The following is a 26,902-nucleotide window of genomic DNA, read 5'->3' on the forward strand; positions in this document are numbered from 1 at the left end:
GGCCTTTAATTCCATGTAATATATAATGGTTTGCGATTTGAATCCTCCAACACTTAATTTTGTTTCCGAGAATTCTAATTGTATTTTTTATTTGTAATATTGTGGCTTCTTTTTTTTCTATTTTTTAATATTAATAGTGAGATGAGTGAAATTTTATTTTTGGCATTTTTAATAATACTTAATAGTGAGAATTCTAATTAGATTTTTTATTTGTAATTAAGATTAATGGTGAGATGAGTGATTTATAATATGTTTTCCATTCAAACTATTTTATCTAATTAATTATGTTTTATATTTTGTTTTAAATATTTGTTATCTTGATGTATTTTGATTTTTCATCTCTAGTCAACAATATTTATGGCTCGGTCTCTAAGTGTTTCATTTTTTTTTTTTTAAATATCTCCTTAGTTTTAATTTTCCGCCCACACTGGAGAAGATTTCTAGATCCGCTCCTACTGGTGTCCACAAGGTGCCCACCACATTAGGTGTAACTCCCACACTGGACTGTCAAAGTTCTATCATGCATTCTTACCCATAATATGTTACCCAAGAACCAACTAAGGTACTCTCCTTTAAAAAAAAAAAAAAAAATGGTACTCATGCAGGCAATTTGGTTTGGATGTAATCAATTGAAGAAAAAATATTCCTCAAAAAAAAAAAAAATTGAAGAAAAAATATACTCTGTATAATATTTATGCTATGCATGTTATATTAATTGGATTCACATTCTTTACTAATCACATCGACATATGTTATACACTTATATACATAAATACATACTAATCCAATATGTATATTGTCTTTATATATGTGTATATATTTATTATAAAAAAAAATACACTGCCCCTATATGATAATTATTCATAAAATAGTCACTGACCCCCCACTATATTTGTTGGTATTATTACACTTTGCATAAACGTTACGATCGACTTCTGACACATTTTAATTAACTACATTAATTAATTAAAGTAGAAAACATCACGTTGCCTTATTGCATCAAAATTAATTGGCAAAAAGTTGTGTGAGATTGTCTCACAGACAAATGTCCATGAAACAGGTCGGGTAAAGATGAAATGTAATATTTATACTAGCAAATGTAATACTAAATCAAAAATAAAATGTTTATTACTTATATGTGAAAATGTAATATTTTTGAAGAAAAATGTATAAATAATACTTGTAGATTTTGATATAAAAGTATTACATTTTCCTTTATAAGTGCAACATTTCTTATAAGGGAAAAATATAATACTTTTGATTTAAAAAAAAAAAGTAATACTTTTACATACAAATTTAAAAGTATTACATTTGTTCTCAAAAATATTACATTTTCCCTTACAAGTAACAAAAATTTTATTCATGATTTAGTATTACATTTGCTAGTATAAGCATTATATTTTGCATATTGACTTGACCTGTCACACAGATAAGAACATATGAGACGCTCTAACATAAGTGTGATCCAAATTAATTAGTAAATTTGTGACATTAAATAAAAATAACAAAATAGCTGTCTTTGGATTGTCGTTTGTAGCTCAAGAGAGGCCGTGGTCCATGTGACCTATAGCAGCACATGTCTTTTATGCATCAAGGAAGAAAGTGAAATAAAACAATGCGGTCAAGTTATTTTCACTTTTTAATTTTCAATTATTTGTCGATCAATTTATTTTTTTTTTCTTTTTGGGGATTTCATAAAAGATAAAGTGTACTTTTTGTTGTCAAGTAGATATGAATTGTCAAATTACTCTCGCAATTATAAGATTAAGTTAATATTTTTTATAGATGACAAGGAAAATTAAATTTGTAGTTATTATTCGAGGGTATGCACTCAGTAAATCATATTCATGGTTATAGCTCATATCTCACATAAGACAGGTAAATGTCACTAGGAAAAAAGTGTGTAACAAGTTCGATCGAAAGTGAATTAGCACGAAATTAATATTATTTTTAATTATACATTAATGTAACTATTGAGCATCTCTTGTAACTGTAATTGTTAATTTGTTTTAAACTTTACACGAGTTCTTACTATGATATACTAAAACTCTCAAAAGAAATTATTTCATGTTTCAAATATGTTTAGTTATGAAAACTTACAAAAACATCTCAAAATATTTTGTTTTTAAAAACTCATTTTCTACATGGAGACTTGTTTCAAGGGTTTAAGTGTTTAACTGAAACGTATTTCAATAGTTTAATTTTTTTAAAAGGATGCATTTAAAAGAATTGTTGTTTTTTATATATTTTTGTGTTTCAAATTTATTTTCTAGTTTCTGTGCTACGTAGTTATGGTCATTAATGTTAAAAAGAAAATAAAAGTGACACGAAAATTTAGGATACACCGAACACATGTGACTATTTAGTGAAATCTGATGTTCTTAATTTGTGATTAGATCAATTTTTAAAAGAAAATAGGATGTGATCAAATTAATTCTTACTTTTCATCCACCACTTATAATTTATAGAAAAAATGATCAAATAAACTCCCAAATTATTAGTAATAATGCAATTAGACCCTTCAATTATAAAAACTTCACACACACATACACACACTGACACACACATATATGTATGTATTGCAATTAGCACATTTACCATCAAGTAACCTATTGAGTAGACTTGCCATATGGGGTTTTAGGTGATTTGGTGATGTAATATTAATAATAATAATAATAATAATAATAATAATAATAATAATAATAATAATAATAATAATAATAACAATAACAATAATAATAATAATAATAATAATAATAATAATATAATAATAATAATAATAATATTATTATTATTATTATTATTATTATTATTATTATTATTATTATATATCAATTCTAAACTTACACTATATCAACTAAAAAAAATCATATAGCATGTTAGCTTTGATAAAATGGTGCTAATTACACATTTTATTTTACAAGTTCAAGGGTTTACTTACATTTTTATTTTATAACTTCAAATATTTAATCGAGATATTTTTTAGTTTTTTTTAATAACATATTTTTTAGTTTTTTTTAATAACATATTTTTTAGTTAAAAAGTTTAATTCTGCTCTTATTATTAATTGGGGACATATTTGACTATTTTATATAATTTATATTCGAAAAGTATATGCAGAGTCACCCTGGAAAGTCACCCTTTCCCCTGTTTTACATTCACACTGCAGATTTACAGATCTCTCTCTCTCTCTCTCTATCTCTCTCTATCTCTATATATACACACACACACACTCTCACTCCGCCAACCAACTCCAATTGACAAAAACAAAATAAATAATGGATCCCCTGTCGTCGACGGCGTCGGCGGTGCTGAACGAGACGTTCTCCGGCGCCGGTGACGATGTTTCCGGGATGGCGATGCTGATGTGGGGGCGGATTAGAGGGTTCCGGCTGCCGCCGGTGGTGCCACTCCTCATGGACATTGCCGTCTACCTCTGCCTAATCATGTCCACAATGCTGTTCGTGGAGAGGGTTTACATGGGGGTGGTGATGTTCTTCGTCAAGCTCCTCCGCCGCACGCCGGAGAAACGCTTCAAATGGGCGCCGTTGGAGGCCGACGCCGAGCTCGGAAATGGAGTTTATCCGATGATTCTCGTACAGATCCCAATGTACAATGAAAGAGAGGTATGGATTCTTTTTTGCTACTCCCTTCGTCCCTTTCAAGTCGGGTCAGGGTGGGGAGGTCCCGGGGATGGATACAGGGATTAAGACTTTAATTTATTTTATTTATAATTGAATACTCTAATGGACTAATGGTAGGGTACTATAGCGTTGTGTAAGGCTAGTATTAGTCCAGTAAAACTGAGATTATCTAAGTTTTTTTTTTTAAAGTCAAATTTTGATTTAAAATTTAAAGAAAATAGTTGGATCAATGACTAAATAAAATGGCATTAATGAAATATATATATATTTCCTTTTTGGTTTATTGGTGTCTTTAGAAAATTTAATAATGCAGTTGACCCATTTTCATAATTGTGGCATAAGTCAAGGAGTAGAAAATAAATTTCTTGTCATTTGTCAATGGATATTGACCACAATTATGTCTACAACCCAAGAAGTAAGGAGCTAATTTAGGTGGAGCAAAATTAGGAAAATATTGATTTTCATCCATTTTACAAGACAAGAAAAGAAAAGATTCTATGAATGATCAATGATTAATTGCAGTGTTGAAAATAATGGTATATTACTATTCTATCGCGCTGGGGTGTGAGGGGTTTTGGGGTGCGGGATATGTTTTTTTTGTTTGTTTTGTAGGTTATCATATATGTAATGTAACTACGCAAATGATTATGCACTTAATGTAGAATTAATGATCTCTCTTTGGATAGTGTCAACGTTGTACGAGATATTATGATTATTTTGATGGAGAGGAATGTAGTAATATTTCACTAATGTATAGTAGTAATATTTGCAATAATACAAAATGACTAGGTGTGAATAAGTTAAAAAAAGTATGTTGGGTGAAATGTAAATCTACAAATTGTCTCTTTCAATGATAAAGTTAGCAATTTAGTATAATAGTTGGTGTCCACTAACGGAGCTAGTATAAAAATAATATATGAAACAGTAATGTGTGTGTTTATATGTATATGGATAGGGGAGCATCTATCATGTGGTAGTAGTGCACTAGTATGCGATAACATTTATGTGATATTGACATGATTTTTTGTATTCCCTGATTATTAATAGGAATATTGTGGACAATTTAGGCTAATTTACCTTCTTTTGGTTCTTTGTTAACTAGGGTCAAAAGGTAAGACTCAACCATATACACATCTTTGAATAGTGGCTGCGAGTTTTTCTCATCACTCAAAAATTCTCGTAAAATCATGCATTGTACCTGTATTATTGAAATGATTGTGCATGTATGATTGAAAATATTTCAATAATATTTGGTACAATTCGATAATAATAGGTACGATCTATAGTCTGATAATAAATTATATTGTCAGCTGTAGAGACTAATTATTGTGGTACCTTTTATATAAGGGAAAATCACAATTTTGATCCCTCAATTATTTTTCAACTGTTAATGTAGTCTCTAATTTGATCTTCGAATTGTTTAAAATTTCGTCAATTAAACATTCTGATGTACCAAAATGGTGATTTCTCCATTTTTATTTTTAAAATTTCGTCAATTTGCCCCTCGAAGGGTTTAATTGACGAAATTTTAAACAATTCAATAATCAAATTAGTTGAACTTGAAAATTAGTGATTATATTGACACCTCAAAAACAATTGAGAGACCAAAGTAGTAATCTCTTTATATAAATTAGAGATGTAAATTAACTTATTAATTAAAGTGTGTGGACCTCAAGTAAAGCAATCTAGGACACACAATACACTACAACCAAATGGCGTAGTGGTAGCCATATATATATTGAGTTGTATTAATTACGTTACAATGTAATATTTGTCTATACATACTTTCAAAGAACCACAATTATGCCGTTCAACCACAATGTCTTTGACAGTAGCCATATTTTATTATTATTATTATTATTTTTTTTTTTTTTGTTAGCCATATTTTATTATTTTATTAATTTACTCCCCAAGATTTTAATCTCTAGCCAGTCATTAATTTTGAACAGGTTTATAAGCTTTCAATCGGCGCAGCATGTGCACTATCTTGGCCTTCCGACCGAATCATAATCCAAGTTCTTGATGACTCAACAGACCCAATTATTAAGGTAACTAATAAATTCTCATTAAAATCCTATCTTTCCATATTTGATTGTTTGTGTCCTTCAATACAGCTCACCAACCACAATCGACTCTGTGGAATCTTAAATTTCAGTATTAACCCCCACCACCCTCTCTATCAAGGACTGTGTGTCCTACACCCAAACACACCCTAATAAGTTATAATACATCTACGGATTTACGTCACGATTAGTTCACAAAATAAATAAGTACATACAATTATAATTTGTCAAATACTAAGACTTTTTGTTTTTTCCAAATTTGGTTTACTAAACAAATTATTCTCTTTGCAATCAGAAAAATCAGACTCCGAAAATATTTACTGTATAACATGTCATCATTTTATTAAATATTTTGTACACTTAATTATTATGTACAATTTTTATCAACTCATTGTGAAATAGTACATTCACAGGATGTTAATAAAAATAAAGGGTTTTTTTTTTTTTTTTTAATTCAATTTCATATGAGATAGTAAATATTATACGGTAATTTTAATAGGAGAAAGTAAGATTTTTTCCATTTGATAGTTTATTTCTTCCTCCATTCTTAAACCAGCTAAACACGGATGATTTTTCTTTAATTTCATATATATATATATATATATATATATATATATATATATATATATATATATATATATATATATAGTTCTCTTAAGCCCTATTTGATAACATAGTTAGCTTATCAGTCAATTTTGGTTATATGATCACTATTAGCTGTTTGGCTTGGTTAAACAAGCAATATGAGTGTGATTAATTAGCTTTTTGTAACAGTTTATTGCTACAAAATGCTAAAATTTAAAAAATTGCTCAAAATAGCTTTTTTTCGATCAGTTTTTTGAGAAAGTCATTTTGCATGTAATGAGCTATCAACTAACAGCTAATTTACCAAACACTTTTCTACAATTAGCTAATGTTATCAACTAGTCAAACTCACTAACCCAATCAGTTATTAGTTATTTACCAAACACCCCCTAAATAATAGAATAATATTTCTATTTTAGTTTATCATTATTTTTTTGAGTACTATTATTTTACCATTATATTATTCTTTCTAGAAATATTTTTTTTCTATTCACTTCACCTTATAAAAAAAAAATCTCGTGAATAAAATGCCACTTTAGTAAATTGTTGGGAGTGTGAAACCAAGACCCACGAACGTGGGTGGGTCAGCCACAAAATACATACATAAAATGATGTTTCTAATTGTCATTAATTAATTAAAACACACAGAATTCCTGGTCACTTACCCACATCGAATGGAATCTTTAACTTTTAATTAATTTTTTTTTTTTTTTACTTTTATTGTTGCGTTGGATAGAATTTGGTGGAAACGGAATGTCAAAAGTGGGCAAGTAATGGAGTGGACATAAAATATGAGATTCGTGACAACAGGAATGGGTATAAAGCAGGGGCATTAAAGGAAGGCATGAAACGTTATTATGTGAAGCAGTGTGACTACGTTGTTATCTTCGACGCTGATTTTCAACCCGAACCCGATTACCTCATGCGCACCATCCCTTTCTTGGTCCACAATCCCAAGATTGCCCTTGTCCAAGCTCGTTGGAAATTCGGTAAGTTATCAATTATTTTACTGTGTCGCTTTTTATACTCATTTTAAGCACTGTAATACTCTCTCTGTCTTATTTTACGTGTCTGTTAATCTCATAATAGTTAACACCTTTCATTTTCTATGTGATTTTATATATTAATTAATTGGTTAGTTTTATATGGAACTATTTAACGTGAGACAGTTACTACTATAAAAATGTAATACTTTTTTGAACTAAAAAATAATATTTCTTTTTTAAAAGTATTGCAATTTATTAATACTTTTTTTGTTTAGTGGAATGGCTTTACATAAATTTTTGTACTAATTTAAGTATTTCATTCTTAAGATAAGAGTAGTTGTATTAATTTTTAAAAAAATCTTTTTTTATTAAATTGAAAAATATGTTATGTCTTAATTAAAATTTTAAAATGTTCTAAGAGTTAATACCATTCGGGTCATCCGAGTATAGTGGTTTTGCCACGTTTCGTCCTATACTTTCAAATTGATCACCCGTGGTCTTTCGACTTTCAAATTGTTACCATTCATGGTTCAAGTTAACTATCCATGGTCCTTCAACCGTCAAATTTTAACCAGCTGTGGTCCTTCTAGGAGGACCAGGGCTGGTTAAATTTTGAAAGTTGAAGGACCATGTGTAGTTACTTGGACCACATATGGTAACAATTTGAAAGTTGAAGAACCACATGTATCAATTTGAAAGTTTAGGACTAGACGTGACAAATCCACTATATTTGGAGGATCTCATATGTCATTAACTCAATGTTATAATTGGACTGCACATTATATATATATATATATATATATATATATATATATATATATATATATATATATATATATAGTATACCTAATAAGTGTAACAAATGAAATGGGACATAAGAGCAACAACTAAGTAACTACATTAGATAATTCTTTGACATTGTACAACAACACCGTATTGTAGTATAAAAACAGTAGAAGGACATATGTACTAATTAACTCCGTATTATTTGTCAAATTTTATTTTATTTTTTTATGGTAAAATATTTTAATTTTTCTATTGATAAATTTCACTTTTAATTATCGATTATCTTGATGTTTTTATTTTTTTAAAAAATTTTGCTTCATTATATATCATTAACTTTTATTTGATTGTCACAGTTAGTCATCTACTCATCTATTTAAATTTTTTTATTCATTATTTAATATAAAATATTAATTTTTTTTTAAATGTTACTGTTTGTACAATTGTACATAGTCACGTGCAATGCAAACAAAAAATGGCAGAGCACTTTATATGGCAAAAGTTACTAGTCCTTAGTACTATTTTAGTCAAATACCCTTAGCAACAGTATAGGTTGCTTTCATTATACTTGTTATAATTATTAGTACAATTTTATAATGCTAGGCTACCTGTAAGATAATAATCAATATCAATATCTTTTACGCTAGGTAAAAATTATAGATGCATATAAAAAAGTTTTAGATTTTATATCAGGCACGGAATTGACCAGTTGCCTTTCTACAAAAATGTGTTATTTTTAATTTTAACAAGAGACTAAAAGTGACATATTTTAGGATTAAAATTGACAAATTTTTAATAAAAAAACTCTAAATATAAATTAAAGTTGATGCCTAAGGTAGTTGATAGATTGAATTTACAAATTCTTTAACAATTAAAGGACCAAATTTATATTTTTTTAAATATTAAATTTATAACTCAAAAATAATTAAGCGATCAAAATCTGATTTTAATAAAAAAAAATATATATAGCTCCTTTTTCACATTAAGTATCTCTTTATTAGTAGAAAATATTGGTCTAGGTTGCATTATGTGTTTACGTCAAGGGAATTGGTGTCATGATAGATTGACAGAACTTGACATGATTATTTAATGGGGGCAACTCTAGCTAAGTTAGTCGAACAGTTAACTCGATTTTAAATTTGATTTTTTGTGAATGCTTTCTATTGATCTTTTTAATTTGAGTCGGTCAATTATAAACAATTTAGACTAATTACCTCATTGTAATTCTTTAACGGTTAGATTCATAACAAAGAGGGTGATTTATTTTTGTGCACAAAACATATTTGGTATGTTTGCCAAAAAGGTCAAAAGTGGTAGGCCCAATAGTATGGCCGCTTAGGTTTTTGTTTTCTTGCTAGGGTTGAAGAACCCATATCCCCATGGCCATGGGTGTAACCAACTACCAGTAATTATCAACTACCCCACCACTGGAAAATGTGAGTTCATAATTGCTAAAAAAAAAGGTATTTTCATGACCACTGGAAAATGTGAGGTCCATAATAGCAAAAAAGGTGTTTTCATGATGCCAGCTAAATGGTAGAGATTTTATTCCTTTATATTAAAATTTTGGGGGTTAATTTTTTTAGTTTTAATTTCTTAAATATTGTGTGTGTGTGTGTTTTTTTTTTTTAAAATGTTGTTTGAGTATCTTTTATTAAAACAATTAATATGCAGTCCATTTATCATCTTAAACTTTTAATTGAGCAGAACAAAATATTTTGATTTTGAACTTTGTGAATGAGAATTTTTTTTTTTTAATGTATCTGACCTCTCATTTGAAAAAAATGACTTCATATCACTAGACCACAAGGTCATTGATAATTTTGTGATATTACTTGTTATTTAGGGTTTGACTTTGGGATTTAAATACTATGATTTTAAAATATTTGAAAAAATTTGTGATCAAAATATTGAAATAACAAATGTTGAAGAGGAAGTGAGAATAATAAGAAAAGACTTGATGAGATGAAATTAAAATATAGTTAAATTAGGATATCCAAGTAAACATGGATAGTGATTTGTCATAAGTACCCTTTAGCTTTCTTTTACGTGGTGATAGGGATAGATGATGGCACAAGTGAGTACGGAGTGGTTCAAAGTTCACATGGAAGAAACATTGACACATATAACATTATTAATCTTGATGTCATATATAAACTTACTTGTCTTGATTTAGGGTTTCCTTTATATGTGCTATATATTCGATCTAATTTTTTCAATTTAAAAATTTTGTGTGAATTAAAGTGATCGAATTGGTAACCGAGAACTAAAAGTAAAAATGTCATTGTTTTGATGAACAAAAAAAATGGTTAATATAATTTCTTTAGATTTGACATCCGTCCGTTCTAATTGAAAGATATATTTCATCAAAATTGACAGTTGAGTTTATAATGGGTTGCAAGCAACACGTTAACACAGTCTCCATAATTGTCACATTATTCGAAGTCATGGCCTTTTGCCTGGATCTAACCTTAATGCGAAATTCTAAGACGTGTTGTGTCTCAAGTAACAACATTAGCAATGTAATAATGTTGTATATATATTCCAGAAGATTTGGAGACAATTATTTTTGTTGGTTTTTGGTTGAGCATAATGATATGATATGATGCAGTGAATGCGGACGAGTGCTTGATGACAAGGATGCAGGAAATGTCTTTGGATTATCATTTTACTGTGGAGCAAGAAGTTGGGTCTTCCACATATGCATTTTTTGGCTTTAATGGTATGGGTCCTATTAAGTCTTTTACATTAATTAATTCATTGCACTAACGATATAGTGGTGTACCACAATAATTACAACAAATAATTGATGAAAGAGATCAGATCTTTTTTTTTTTTTTTTTTTTTTGAAAGTTACTGGCTCTATTACATTGTAGTATCTGTTCATATACTTTCTCAACCTACTGAAACACAAAGAACCAATAACGCCTCCACTGAGACTTGAACTCATAATCTTCCAAATTAAAGTCCAACCCGGATACCATTAGAAAGAGATCAGATCTATTGTACTTTCAATATTAAATTCAACCCAACATTAAATAGCATGCATTCTGCAAATTTTCATATATATATATATATATATATATATATATATATATATATATATACTGGTTCAAATGCGGACAGTATTTTCCGTGTGGTTGGTGCAGATTCACCATTTGGTATGCAAAAATGCACCACCCACGATTCGGAAATGCACCAATTCCCTACACACCACAAAAAATGCATCACACCTAATGGTGCATTTTCGAACACTTTGTAGTGCATTTATGCATACCAATATTCGGAAATGCACCAATACATATATATATATATATATATATATATATATATATATATATATATATATATATATATATAATGGTTCAAGTGAGAACAACTCTAGATAAAAAGTAATGATTGATCTGATTCATCCATATGGGTAAATCATCGGTTGAGGGTGGCTGAAAAATTAGGGGATAGAGGACGGATTGCAATAATTATAAAATTGATCTATATATTTTTTACTCAATACTCTTAATCATTCATGAACCTTGATGGGCAGCTGATCGATCGATCTTCACTTTTTACATGAGGGTTGTTCTCATTTTAACTCACCCGTGTATATATATATATATATATATATATATATATATATATATATATATATATATATATATATATATATATATTTCACTCTCTAGGGTTACAAACCAATACTCATCATATTTTAAGTGATATGATTATGTGCGTCAACTTTATGATGTAATTGTAAGTGTCAACATCATGCTGCTAGTGGATGTGGATTGTAGCATTCCATGTGTCAAAATTAAAAAGCTTTTATGAAATAAATAATTATTGCATGTGGATTATTAGTTCTATAAGTATAGCATTCCATGTTTAAAATAATGTTTATGAAATAATTATTGCATGTTTCATATACATATAATTTCTGAAATAATAATTATTATTGCATGTGGGAAATGTAGGCACGGCAGGTGTATGGAGAATTGCTGCAATTGATGAGGCTGGTGGATGGAATCATCGTACAACTGTTGAGGATATGGACTTAGCTGTTCGAGCTAGTCTTCGAGGCTGGAAATTCTTGTATATTGGTACTCTCACGGTAATTCACTTCGATCTTTTTACTCTATTAAAATTAAAGATTGATAAACTTTTTTCAAGTTATTTAAAATTAAACTCGAAATTCAATTATTACAGATACTATATTATAACAGAGTGAGTATTATTAAAAAAAAAAACTCGAAATTCAAAAATTTTAAAATTGAATATGCATTGATGCATTTCTTGTTAGGCCACCTCTGACCTACCATTATATTCTACCAATAATTGATCGAAGAAATTAAACACATGCAGTAGGTTGCATGCAATTATTGGATCCTTACAATTTTTCACCATTTTCGAAACATCCTAATATGATTGATTCATATATATTATGATGTAATTAACTACTAAACTTGATTGTTTTATAGGTGAAAAATGAATTACCAAGTACGTTCAAGGCCTTCCGCTATCAACAACATAGATGGTCATGTGGTCCAGCCAATCTTTTTAGAAAAATGTTTATGGAGATCGTAAGAAATAAGGTTAAGAATTTCTACAACTCCCTTCTATATATTACTAATTAATCAATCACGTATATTACTCAATACAATCAAATATATCGTAATTAGTTGTTCTAAGTATTGTTAGCACCATTACCAATAAACTCAACACTAGGAGCAAGTATACCTAGTACTACCAGTACAATAGAAAAACCCTTAGATCTTAATCAGGGAAAACAAATTTATCGGTTTAAAAACATCAACTTCGTCAAGATTAATGTTGTTAACCAATGATCATATATAGCTCATTATTGATATAAAATTCTCTTAATTTTTGCAGAATGTTAATGCTTGGAAGAAGGTTCACGTAATATACAGCTTCTTCTTCGTTAGGAAGGTGATAGCCCACATTGTCACATTCGTCTTTTACTGCGTAGTACTACCCACAGCTTGTCTGGTGCCTGACGTTGATGTTCCAAAATGGGGTGCAGTTTATATTCCCGTTGTCATCACTATCCTCAATAGTGTCGGCACTCCGAGGTCTGTAATCATTTTTCTACCGTCTTAATTATAAATTTCTCTAAAATGTCAATCTATGTCAAATACAAGGTTGGAACTATGTAGGTATCAATGTTGCAGAAAGTGTTAGGCGCTAGTTGGGTGTCCAGGGGACACCCATTGCCTAGGCGGTGTTTAGGCGCCCTAGGCGGACGAGAACTTCGAGTATATCGTCTCAACTTTTTTCACTCAGGGTTAGGAGTCGTTAGACTATTCTAACCCCCAAACTAGTCCATTACATATGTTAGATGGTTAGTTGAGTACTGGAGAAATATAGAAGAGAGTAGCTGAGAAGGCAAAAAAAAAAAAAAAACTCAACCGAGTTGGGCACTGATTTAGTTGAGTTAGGCGCCCAACTCAACGCCTAGGGCACCTAGTCGGCCGGTTAATCGTTAGGTGGATTAAAAGCCGCCTAGAGTTGAAATTGCCTCGGCCTAGGGGAGCCTAGCGCCTAGTCGGCAGCCGCCTAGACTGACTTTTACAATGTTGGTAGGTATGCTTGATTGTATTGGATACTGTCGGCACGGGTGCCAACAATACCCGATTCAACCAAACATACACAAATATACCGACAATAATGAATTTCTCTCAAATATCAATCAATGTCAAATTCGAAGTTGTAACTATGTAGGTATATTTGGTTGTATTAGATACTATTGGCATGGTGCTAATAATACCTGATACAACAAAATTACAAAACATACTTACAGGATATACCTCAATAATTCAAAACCCTAAAAATTCTGATTTCGATTATGATTTTGACTGATTCTAATTTGAATTAAACTTGAAAAAAAAAATTAAAAAATATGTAGGTCATTTCACTTGTTGTCGTTCTGGCTGCTGTTTGAGAATGTTATGGCACTACATCGGACAAAGGGAACCTTAATAGGATTGATGGAGGTGGGTAGGGTGAACGAGTGGATTGTGACAGAGAAATTAGGCGATGCTTTCAAATTAAAATCGGCTGCACAAGCCATTAAAACACCACGTTTCAAGATTGCAGAAAGGTACAAATTCTTCCTTAGCTTAGCTTCTCCTCAATACTATATTCTATACACTGTTAATATTTATTAATACTAGCACCGTTAACCATGCATATATAGGGGGTGTTTGCGAAATAACAGATAACTAATAGATATTAACTGATTGGGTTAGTGAGTTTGACTAGTTGATAATATTAGCTGATTGTAGAAAAATGTTTGCTAAATTAGCTATTAGCTTATTACATGCAAAATGACTTTCTCAAAAAGTTGATCGATAAAGTTGTTCAAGTAATAAGCTGTTACAAAAAACTAATTAATCAAACATTCATATTGATTATTTAACCAAATCAAATAATCAATAGTGGTCAAATAATTTAAAATTGACGGATAAACTAACTATGTTACCAAACAGGTCTATAATCCCTCTCACACATAAGTAAAGTTATTATTATTATTATTATTATTATTATTATTATTATTATTATTATTAATTATTAATTCATTTGATGGTTTGCTATCAAACTTGTAGTATTTATTTAGAAGTTACAAACTTATGATGCCACTTGACTATAAAGTCGTTGGCAAACCATTATTTCTTCGATTAACCATCTTCACTATATATTGATATATGCTTAATTCGCTTTTCTTTTCTGTTTTTTTTTTTCTTTTTTTTTTTTCTTTTTTTCCTTTTGAAATAACTGTTCTTGAGAGCACACTGCCACACTGGCATTTGATGTAAGAATGATAATAGTAGTAATGTTCCACATGTCTATATTCACTTTTTAATATGTAGTTTAGAATATGTATTTTCGAATTATTGTTTTTTAGTTGCTATTTTTCAATTATTTTACCAAAAATTTGTGACAACCGTCTCTTAAGTAATGAAATGTGAACCTTCATTAATTAAAAAAAAAAAAAAATCAATTGATAAGTAATTTTTACCGAAACACATGCATATCGTATCAGACACGAGTATGATCCAAATCAAAATGAAGGCTCATGTTTCGATTGCTTGAGAAGCAAAAATTGTAACTTTTGTTTTTGTAAAGTTAGAGGGGTCACATTTTTCGTCTTTTTAAAAAATATAATAAAAATAAAATTCGCTCGCTTCGACCTTACCCAGTTACTGTATGAATGGATGATTAATTGGTTGACGTATTATTTTTATTTGTATTTTTTTAACAGAGTGCTTGTTTTAGAGCTATGTTTTGGGGCATATCTCTTGTTTTGCGGCTGCTATGACCTTATATTTGGGAAGCAATTGTATTATTGGTACATCATACTTCAAGCCATCGCATTCTTTATAATCGGATTCGGATATGTGGGCACCATTGTTCCCTCCTAGCTCCTAGCTCCTAGCTCCTAGCTCCAACCAAACACGCCCTTAGGCCACTCCTTGTTGGTTTCCAAAAACAATTTGGGTGCTTGCATGCATGCATGGTGGATTCTTTATGGCTCAAATGGATTCATTCAATTGTGTAGAGATTTGAATTCAAGATTAAAGGGAATATAGAGAGGGAAATTCAAGGAAAGATGGAATGTGTTCTTTTGAGAAGGGAAAAGCAAAAAGGAAAGTGGATGGAGAAATAGGACTCTCTTAGCTTGCTTCCATGGCACATAGTTTGTGTAGTGATAGTAACTTAAATGCATCTCTTTCATTTGCCTTTTCCTTCTCTTTTGTATTCCAATAAAATTGTGTAAAATATTGTTGCTTAGCTCATTCATATTGTTTAATAGACTCAATAATGAAATCAAGTATAGTCGAGATAGAATTTATTGTCAACTTGTATTGTAACTTTTATTCATTGTCGAATAGTAAATGATGTTTGGTTCGAGGGATGTTTGGAGGTAATGTAACATTTTTGAAATCTTACATAACTTATGAATGTGAAAGGGAATGTAATTCTCATAAAAAGTTTTTTTTTTCTTAAAAAAAAAAAGAAAAAAAAAAGAGCAAAGTTTGGGAACGTCACCCTGTACAACAACTTCGTGTTGTACGTGTATGTCTCATGTTGTCTATAAATACGATGTTTGTAACTCTAGATGTTTTATCATTACAATTAATAAAAATTTCTTTCGCTCCCATGGATGTAGGCTCTTAGTCCATCCTTCACGTAAACTATTTTTCTTCGTTTACGTTTTCTGTTCTTGATCTCTTGATGTTTTTCTCAACAACGTACCTCAAATTCCCCCAACCAAATAAGATAATCTAATATCAACATATTCATATTTCTAATGTTATGTGAGATAATATGAATCGAAGACAAAAGGAAAAGGATTATAATACATGAGTGCAAGTGCAATTGATTTTTATTTTTTTTTTAAATTCTTTTAATCTATTTAGAATTTGGATTATTAAAATGAGAAATATTGCTGTTGATATAATTTTTTAAAAAATAATTGATTGAATCTATATAATTCTTTATAGGAATAAGGGTCGAATTGGCCACTCAATTACACACCAAATTACAATTAGGCTATCGAATTCAAAAAAATGCATTTGGGTCGTCCCTGAACAACACAAAATCATGCAATTAGGTCCAAAATGACCAGTTTACCTGAAAGAGCAGCTATCAATTTTAAAAATGATTTTTAAAATAATTTAAAATAAAATAATTAATTAAAATTAAAATTAAAAAAAAAAAAAAACCTAAACTACCGGTGGTTCGTCTCACCCTTCGTCTATAGCCATGGAGAAGAAGACCTTCGTCTCTATAGCTGGAGACGAAGGGACCTCCTGACCATGGACTTTCATCTCCATGGCCGGAGACCACCGCCCGTGGAGTTTAGTCTCCATGGCTGGAGACCACCGGCCATGGAGACGATGAGAGACCGGTGGTCTCCGGCCATAGAGACAAAACTCCATGGCCAGGTGGTCCCTTCGTCTCCATGGCTGGAGATGAAGGAACCTTCGTCTCCGGCCATGGAGACGAACCGCGGGTAGTTTAGTTTAGTTTTTTTTTTTTTAATTTAAATTTAAATTTTAATTAATTATTTTATTTTAAAAATCATTTTTAAAATCGATAACCCGCACTTTCAAGTAAACAGGTCATTTTGGACCTAATTGCATGATTTTGTGTTGTTCAGGGGCTCAATTGCATTGTTTTTGAGTTCAATGACCTAATTGTAGTTTGGTGTGCAGTTGAGTGAGATATTAGACCCTTATTCCTTCTTTTTACTAAAAAGGAGCATATATTAAAGCACAATGACTTTACATTTTGAAAGCATTATATTAAGGAATACCAAACACTTGTTTACGAGTTATAATTAATCATGTAGTGCAACCAAACATATAGATAAAGAAAACGACAAACGGTCAAATACACCTTTAAGCATTACCTAAGAAGTCAATTAGACCCTCGAACTTTTGAAAGTTGCAATTAGGTACATAAACATGTTGATTTAGTGCATCAAGGCCTAAATACTTGTAAGTGGCTTGAAATAACATGTTACTAGCTTAGGTTTTCCAGTGGTGAAACTAACAACGGCGACCAGCATGTCACCGGAGATGGGTTGGTCGCCTTCTCTGACGACTAGAGATGGCGACCAAATTGGTCGCCTTCTCCGCTGTTGGAGAAGGCAACCAAACTGGTTGCCATCTCCAAGGGACGGAGAAGGCGACCAACCCTTCTCTGGCGACGTGATGATCGCTGTTGTCGATTTGTGTCACCAGAACTTGGCAAGACAACCTAGTAACATATTATTAAAGGCAACTAACAAGTACTTGTGTCTTGATGCACTAAATCGACATGTTTATGTACCTAATTACAACTTTCAAAAGTTCGGGGGCCTAATTGACTTCTCAGGTAACGTTCGAGGGTGTATTTGACCCTTTTCCCTAAAGAAAATTGAGACACAAATTTTAAGGTGGTTGAATCCACGAGGGCCAAGCCTAGAAAGAAGCTCAATTTACTATGCATTTTTAATTATATAAGACAGATAAACTTATACAAGCAAGTATGAAACTTGAACACATGTCATTGCAAGATCCCTCTTGCCTTCAGATGCAACTCCCATTGAAGGTCTGTTCACAAATATTGGTAACCAATTTCCTCATAGTCAGACTATATATAGTCACTGTTGTAGTGCCTACGGCTTCCCTTGTTATAATGATAGAATTTCTTCCCCCACCATTCTCAAAAGCACCTCTTGGAATATATAGTTGTCATTTCAACCCCAACTGACTTTTTACTTAAAAAAAATAAAAATAAAAAAAATTCCAAAGTGTAAAAGGAAACAGATGGAATGGAAACTTACTATGTAGTTATGTGAGTTACATTTCCAATGAGATCTTAATCAACTCAATCAGTTCTATGTAGAGAGAGTTATGCCCAAAATACCAACTACACAATGGTCAAACCTGCCAGAAAATAAAACTTCCAATTTTTTTTTTTTTTTTTCCTTTTCAATGAAGGTCATAATAATAGAAATATATTCACTTCTCATTCAGGAGTGAATAGGAAACATTCATGATCTTCTTGGATTTTTATAAGGGAAAATTGCACTTTTTCCCCCTGAGTTATATAGTTATAGCACTTTTCCCCCTGAAATATTCATGTAAGCAAATTATTCCCTTTAATTATTTTAAAAGTGACGATTTTCCCCCCTGATATATTAAATTGACATTTCTACCCTTAAAATAAATATTTTATTTATTTTTCTTCTCCAACAAATTATTGCGTATACGTAGGGATGATCACGGTTCGATTCGAATTGAACCGGACACTATAGCAATCAAAATAAAAGTTTCCGGTTATGATTCGGATCCAGAACCCAATATTTGGATTTCATTTTATTAAAATTATGAATCGAAAAAACTGGATCCTGAACCGTGAACCGGCGGTTTTAGATCCGGTTCACGCTTTTGAACCGTCTTTATTTCAAAATTTTTTATTTTTATTCTAAAATAGTCTAAATTTAACAATAAATGTATTTTATTTTTTTCAGTTCGGAACATGAACCGACCGTCCCGGTTCGCGATTTTAATAAACTCTAAATATCGGGTTTCGATTCTAAATTTTAATTAGAATATTTCGGTTTGGTTGCTATTGTGTCTGTTTGGTTTGAACAAAATTGTGATCATAATTTGTTGGAGAAGAAAAATAAATGAAATAGTTATTTTAAGGGTAAATATGTCCATTTAACATTTCAGGGGAAAAAACAACCACTTAAATAATTCAGGGGGAAAAATTGCTATAAGTATATCATACTTACTATCAAATATTAGAAAACTAACAAAATAACACACCAACAACCTTTCTCAATCTAAGTTACTTTTAACTAAAAATACACCAATACAAATACTCATTCTGTCCCATTTTATTTATCATACCTACTATTCATTGGTCAAATCAACTCTTTTTCTTTGTTTATTTTCTTTAGTATTTTTTACTTATTTTTAAATTTAATTTTTTTTTTTGTGTTTAATAGTACTTTTAGTGTAGTTTCTAAATATATAAATTTTGTATGCTAATACTAAACTTAATATTATTAAAAATTGAATTAAAAATAACTTCAGTCAAACCTCGTTAACCGAATTAAACATATAAAATGGGACTAAGGGAGTATTATACTAACAAGCATGAAAGGAGTGTAATGAGAATTTCAACTTCCTGAAAGTAGCCAACGAATTATCATTGGCTTTGAGAATTATCATATCCTTTGTCAATCATCAAGAAAAGCTAAGTTATGCGGGCGTCACTAAGAGCATCTCCATTTGTGGATTTTGCTTGATTTTTAGAGTCTATAGCTAAGGTGGAAGAAAGAGAAAAGAGAGAGTGAAGGAAAAAAAAAAGTGTTAAAGGAAGAGTGAGTTTTTGTCTCAAAGGTGGCCCTCACAAAATGAATATATATATATATATATATATATATATATATATATATATATATATATAAAGGTTACTGCTGGTGCGCGGCACCAGCAACGCCTAGCGGGCGCGTGTACTACACGTGCTCATTGGGTGTATTGAGGGTGGTCGCTAATTTTTTTTTTTTTTTTAAATTTCTGACATAAACCCCATAAAAATTCATACAGATGGAGATGCTCTTAACCGCCTGCTTCGTCGTTGAAACCCTGATGGGATTAGCTACTTTGAGCTAGCTAGTTAGCTGCAGTAGTAAGCTCTAATTGGATGCACAATTATCTTAATTCATTAATAACGTGTGACTTCGTTGATGCATTGGGAGCAGTTGTGGTACGGTTCACATGGATAGATTGTTTCCGATCCTTTTAATGATTTATTACATTGTTGCTTTCGACATGCATGGATGGTTTCTTTTAGCATTATACATGGATTGTCTTTTTTCTTGTGACTGCTTCACATGATAGGGCATTTGGTATACTAGATAGAATTGTATAGTTGTATATGTTATATATATATATATATATATATATATATATATATATATGTATGTATGAATTGGGAGTAGTTGTCGTTCACGTGACTCTTGGAGATTATTTAATTTCCTTATAATCCGTTATGTTGGTGCTCCCATACCCCAAGCTAACAGAATAGTGAAAGCCTAAATCAAAGTGAATCAACGACTCATTAGGTGAGAAGACCCTTAGTGCCCACAAGGAGTCCGGCCACTACATTGAGTGAAACTTTACACGTACTTTAGCTATCAGGGTTCAATCATGTGTCCTTATCCAAAATCTATCACTCAAGAATCAATTGAGTTGTTGATTTGGTTTCTTGTAGGTTTATACTTTGTCTTTCTCTTAATTATCACATGACACTACAAGAAAACAATAAAATACGAATAGAATTACTAATTGATAAATAATTATATATGATTTTAGTTTTTTACCTACAAAAATTTGTTTGTAAATTAAAAACATGCATATAGATTTCAGTAATTTATTTATGACTTTTTTCAGTTGATAAATTTAATTTTTCTTGTAGTGTGATTTTCATACGATATACTAAACTTGCATAGTTCTTGGTTTTACTTAATTAACCGTTTGCCAGGAGTTTTGTTGTGGGAAACAAACAAACAGAAAATATGGCTATTGGATGACGCTGAGACAACCAATTAAATGTAGATGGCTATGGTATGATTTTCACTAGAAATTAAATGTAGACATCAAAGAAATGAGGCCAAAGCCCAATTCCTACCTTTATAGTGCTATGTTGTTCTTTGCAATTTTGTAGCTATATTTTTCCTTCACGCCAGAGTTCATATGAGTTCCATGTCTTCCTAAGTTGGATATGGGTGTTTGATGTCAAGGACGAAGAAGAAAGGGGTAAAAATGTAAAGATGGTTATCAATTATACACTCTATCTTTCATGTAGGAATTGAATTTATATCCACCTAATAATACGCCATGTCATATGTTTACCTGCATTACTGGAAAGCAACTTGTCATTTGGAGAAATTGCATGATTTTTGAATATTCAATGGTGTAATTTGTAAGTTTTTGAAGTTGAGTGGCTCAATTGTATTTTTATGTGTAGTTCACTAATCTATTTGGCCCTTATTCCCAGATTTTATAGCCTTATGATGTAACAAAAATGAGTGATAGTGAGTGTACGGGTGTACAATGTCGTCCTCAGGGGAATGGCGGATATGACACACAATATGCAATCACAAGAAACTAGGCACTAGCATAAAAAAATCAACAAGAAGCTAAGCAAACAAGAAGTTTAATGAAATTGTATGATTAACACATATACACAAAGATAAACACAAAATAAAGAAATATGACTCAATTAAGGTAGGGAGCATTATCTTCTAGATACTTCAATTAACTATGGGATTAGGGAGAACAAATGACCAAGGAATCTATTGGGGATGCACGTAGTTATCCGTGTCTACGAACCACTCTTGTGATTAATAAACAAGAATTAGAACAAGGAATTGCCCACTCTCGTGACGTATCAATTCCTAGTCCATCAAGAACACAAAGCATCTAAAGCCCCGAACTGTTCCTATTTTCATAGAAGCAAATTGGGCTTATGCAAGGGATGACTCGGATTAATCACCCAACTCTCATTGAGGCAAGAAATTCTCCAAACACATGCTAATGAATGTGTACATTAAACATTAACAAGATATAAACACAAAACTTTCACAAACACATGAACCCTAGGTTAGAGTTCTTCCCCTTTTTGCAATAATCACAAATAAAGCATCAAGTTAAATAATGCAACCCTAACTCAAGTCCAAAAACTAACTACTCATAATTCAATAGCACAAAGAACACAAAAACATAAGTAATAAACATAAACATTGCATAGGAAAAGAGATAAGAGGAAAAATAAGCTTCTCTATTGAAATGGATGGTAGAATCTTGAAATCCAAGTGTAGATCCTTCAATACAAGCTTGAAATATGTTGTAGAACCTAAATCTAAACCTAATCTAACACTAAAACATGAAAGGAATGAGTAGAAAATGTATGGGGTTCAACCATGGGTCAAAACTCAAGAAAAATGGCAAAAACCGAGCTTAAATATGAACAGAGCACGGCTGGCACGGCCGTACCCTATGGCCGTGACTTAAAACTGCAATTCTAGACAGGTTTCTGGAAATTGCACAAAAAATACACGGCCTCAAGCACAGTCGTGCATTTGGGTGTGTCTTTTGACTATCAAAACTTTTGAATTTGGATTTATGGTCTTCAAAAAAGTTGTATCCCTTCGAGTGTTCTTTCCAATGGCGCAAGAACCACTTCATTTGGACATTCCTAGGCGGAGTTATGGTCAAAATACCGAACAGTGGTCGAAACGAGCAAAAATTGCAATGCCTTGATCTTTTGCTCCTCTTTTGTTTTGGTTTACCCAAATGACCAAGACCATTGAAAACACCGCACTTAGGCTCTCTTGGAAGTGTTGCATCCATCTCCATAGCTTCCCCTTGGCTCCCATTGACTTCTAATGCATCCAAAATGCTCTATTTGACTCCAATGTCCAACAAAAGACATGAAAACACTCTTCTTTGCTTCCAAAGCTTTCTAAACCAAACTCCTTGCAAAATAATACGATTTAGTCTCTAATCTCGTGAAATTTGAAATGATCTATATGCAAAATGGCTTAGTGAAAATGGGTAAAATATAGACAAATAAGCACTTATCACATTATCCCACAAGAAAGCCCACATTTCAAACCATTTCTCCATCCTACCTTTAGAAAAATGGCAATTTATATCATGGATAGGGTCCACATAGAATTATGGACCGTAGATCAAAATGACGAGCTACATAATTCATATTCGTAAGGTACAAAATTTTCATAACACAAGACACAAACAATCACAACATAAAACGTATACACATGTTATATATTTACTTATTTTTCAAATCTAATTTAGGTACAAAATTTGTGTTCCTAGGCATTGAATTTCACAACAAAAAAAATTCATAATATAAGACACAATTACTAATTTGTTTGAGGTACATAATTCATACTTTTAAGATGTTGTTCTCGAGCAAGCTAAAAAGTCTAGAAGGGAAGGGGGGAGGGGGGTGTTGAATAGACTTTTTCAAATTTTTTTATCGTAGTTCTAAGTGAGATAGAACAAAGTTAAGGAAATAAATTTCTTTGCAGCGGGAGTCTCAAGCTTGCTTAAAATGTGTGGTTGTAGCGTTTTGAAAATTTTGTGCTCATGTGAATAAGAGTTATGGGGTCATCAGTTGCACAATAATAATAATAGCAGTAAAAGTAAAATGCAAGAGATAATTTTTAAGTAGTTTGGCAAACCCAACCTACATCCACTCTTCCCCTTTCACTCCAAGGAGGAATTTTCACTAAGTATTTTCTCCAATACAAAGTGCAGACATAAGCACCCCGCTTCTACCGTATTTGACAAACCTTTAGACATTGGGTCAAATTACAATGATGCCATATCTTTCACTGCTTGACAATCCTTGAGATAGAAAATAGCCGCACCGTCTTCCTATCTTTCACTGCCAGACAATCCTTGAGATAGAAAATGGTCACACCATCTTCCTATCTTTCACTGCCTGAATGGAGCTTGCCAAGGATCTATCACATGTCTCCTTGCAAACTGCTACCGACTTCCTTGAAAGATGATGTTGTTGTTGAGTGATAGACTTTTAAAAGAATCAGAGTGATTCTTTTTGGTTTAAGCTTAGAATATACACATTGAATATTGTACTATGTTTTCTCTCTTTCGGGATCTTGTATTTATGGTTGAGAAGCAAATATATCCGTTGATTTGTATTCTAGTACAAGTTGATATTCTGATGTGTAGTAATCATCATCTCTAATTTATGATCTCCAATTGTACTCAAATCTTTGTTCTTTGTTCCAAACTTTACTACCAATCCTGCTATTAACCTTGCTATTATTTTCCCTTCACGTGGTGTGCTTTCACGTGGATTCACACTTAGCTCCAAGTTTCTCCTCTTCTACAACCTCTTTCTATTATCTTTGCTACAACCTCCCTCTTCTATCTTTCTTTGCTAGATCAACCTCTTCTATCATCTCTTCTACTTCAACTTCTACGACCTTTGTTATCAAGTCTTCTACTTGATTTATTTGTTCTAAATAGGTTTCGAACCAAGCTCCTTAAGATTCGAACCTTGCTCCGTCTTCTTTAAGCTTTGCTATCAAATCTTCTACCAACTTAGCTACTTGAATAAATTGTCTCTACTGCTACTAGAATTTTTTATTTTGTTTTTAATCTCCATGAGATTTGAACAAAATTTCTTCTTCCTTCAAGAATTTTTTCAAGCTGACACTAATACATTTATACAACAAAATTTTGGGGTTTCTAATTTTTCAAACTAAAAAATAAAGTTCAAATAGTCAATACATTTAAGATTTTGGCAAGGTTTAAACAAAAAAGTTTGGATTAATTTTTCCGACATACTTTCCATATGAATTTATTTAACGAGACTACTTTTTTTTTTTTTTTTTTTTTTTAATTATCAACGCATGTCAACAAAGTGATTTGTGATGAAATTGAACCAAATTTCGTCGTACAAGTGTGTTTAAAAAAAAATCCTCCGTCTACGTCTCGAGGTTGCATACAAAGAAAACATCTTCATCTCTGATAGGAGACAAAGACCTTCTTCATCGCCAGCCGAAGAAGAAGAAGATGGTGGGAGAGTGGGTATTTTGTTTCTTCTTTTTTTTTTTTTTTCTTCTTATTTAAAATTATTGAAATAAAAAAAAACTAGTGAAATTTACACTTTTCATCCCTAAAGTATAGGGTAGTTGTCGTCTCTACTTGTTAGTCGTGCTAATTTCTTGTCCCTAAATTAAATGACGTTGAAAATTTCATCATTTTCTAACAAATCATGCTCACTTTTTCTCCCTAAGCTATAATTGACGTTGCAAATTTCGTCTCTAATATTTTGTTAGAAAAATGACGAAATTTACAACGTCAGTTATAATTTAGGGATGAGAAGTGAACACAGTAAACAATTATGAACAAATTCTATAATTATCCTTTAACTTAAGAACGAAAAATGTAATTTTCGATAAAAACTACTCCGTAATATTTTTAATGGGGTGATCACCACGTCAATATTAACTAAGGGAATATGTCAACTTTGATTTAATTATATAATTTTGGACTTTTAGGAACTTAATTAATTGCAGTTTATTGTGTTGGATGGTCAAATTATATTTTTGCGTATTGTTCGGTGATCTATTAGAGTATTATTTTTTAAATATATGATGTAAATATGAGAACTAATTTGATCAAAATTATGATTTTTTTTTTTTTGTCAGAGGAGAGTTCAGAGCCACTATATAATATATTCCTCGATAGATTCTTCGGCATCTTCTTATTATCTTATATTATCAATGTGGATCCTGTGTTGCTGTATTATAGTATAGACCAACTGTAATTCTTGTTTTGTTGTTCCTCTGCAGCCGCGTGCTTAGAGATTGGGAAGATAAAAGATGTCCAATACTCAGAATATAATTAATGAGTTAATTCTATTTTTTGTTCTAAATTTATAGGTGTCAGTTCACTTTTAATTATTCTTTTTCAGAACATCATTTTTTATCTTAGTATTAGTGTGGCATGATCATTTTTTTATCTTGAGTTGCTATATTTTTATTTTTATCTTAGTATTAGTGTGGCATGATCATTTTTTATCTTGAGTTGCTATATTTTTATTTTTGCCCTATTACATTGTAGTATCTGTTCATATACTTTCTCAACCTACTGAAACACAAAGAACCAATAACGCCTCCACTGAGGCTCGAACTTGTAACCTTCCAAATAGAAGTCAAACCCGGGTACCATTAGACCACATAGTCTTGGTATATTTTTATTTTTATAGTTTTGAAAAAAGTCATAATTGAAGACCTAAATGCCTTTCTATTTTATGAAATTTAAATGATTTTATTGAAGGGAAAGAAAATTGTCATGTCACAATAATACTACGAGTCAAAGAAGAATTTTTGATAAAAAAAAAAGGATTAAAAGTAGATTGATATGCCAAGCACCTTTTGCACAGATGGCATCCGGATTGAACTCTCATATGAGAGATTGTGAGTTCAAGCCTCAGTGGATGCATTATTGGCTCTTTGCACTTCAGTGCTTTAGTAGGTTATTGTAATAGAGTCAGTAGCATTAATGGGGATAACAAGTAATCATTCATTGACAAACGTGATAATAAAACTATATTTATTCATTATTATGTATATAGATTTTGAATCCGGTGCACACCCCCTAGTCAGCCGAGCCCGTGAGCACACTCCCTGATCGTTGATTTTAATTTTTTGACGATTCAGATTGATTACCACTTGGATCCCATGTTATACTGAATTTAG

At 31.2% G+C, this 26,902-nt stretch overlaps 1 protein-coding gene across 1 annotated transcript; it reads left to right on the top strand.

Moving 5' to 3' along the window:
- Positions 1-3,188: 3,188 nt before the first annotated feature.
- Positions 3,189-15,932, top strand: LOC109169157 (glucomannan 4-beta-mannosyltransferase 9-like). The gene is made up of 9 exons (XM_019318027.1): positions 3,189-3,626; positions 5,594-5,692; positions 7,029-7,281; positions 10,673-10,783; positions 12,030-12,166; positions 12,534-12,647; positions 12,946-13,145; positions 13,979-14,173; positions 15,335-15,932. The coding sequence occupies exons 1-9, from the start codon at positions 3,279-3,281 to the stop codon at positions 15,492-15,494; spliced, it is 1,617 nt and encodes a 538-aa protein (XP_019173572.1). The 5' UTR covers positions 3,189-3,278; the 3' UTR covers positions 15,495-15,932.
- Positions 15,933-26,902: the final 10,970 nt, after the last annotated feature.

Source organism: Ipomoea nil, unplaced genomic scaffold (assembly GCF_001879475.1).
Source record: "Ipomoea nil cultivar Tokyo-kokei standard unplaced genomic scaffold, Asagao_1.1 scaffold3251, whole genome shotgun sequence".
NCBI lineage: Eukaryota > Viridiplantae > Streptophyta > Magnoliopsida > Solanales > Convolvulaceae > Ipomoea > Ipomoea nil.

What these genes read in the sequence shown, in the direction of transcription:
- LOC109169157 (XM_019318027.1), top strand. Translation starts at nt 3,279, where the DNA reads ATGGATCCCCTGTCGTCGACGGCGTCGGCGGTGCTGAACGAGACGTTC. An exon ending in TGTATATTGGTACTCTCACG is followed by an intron (nt 12,167 to 12,533) that starts GTAATTCACTTC and finishes ATTGTTTTATAG; the next exon opens with GTGAAAAATGAATTACCAAG. An exon ending in CGTTTCAAGATTGCAGAAAG is followed by an intron (nt 14,174 to 15,334) that starts GTACAAATTCTT and finishes TTTTTTTAACAG; the next exon opens with AGTGCTTGTTTTAGAGCTAT.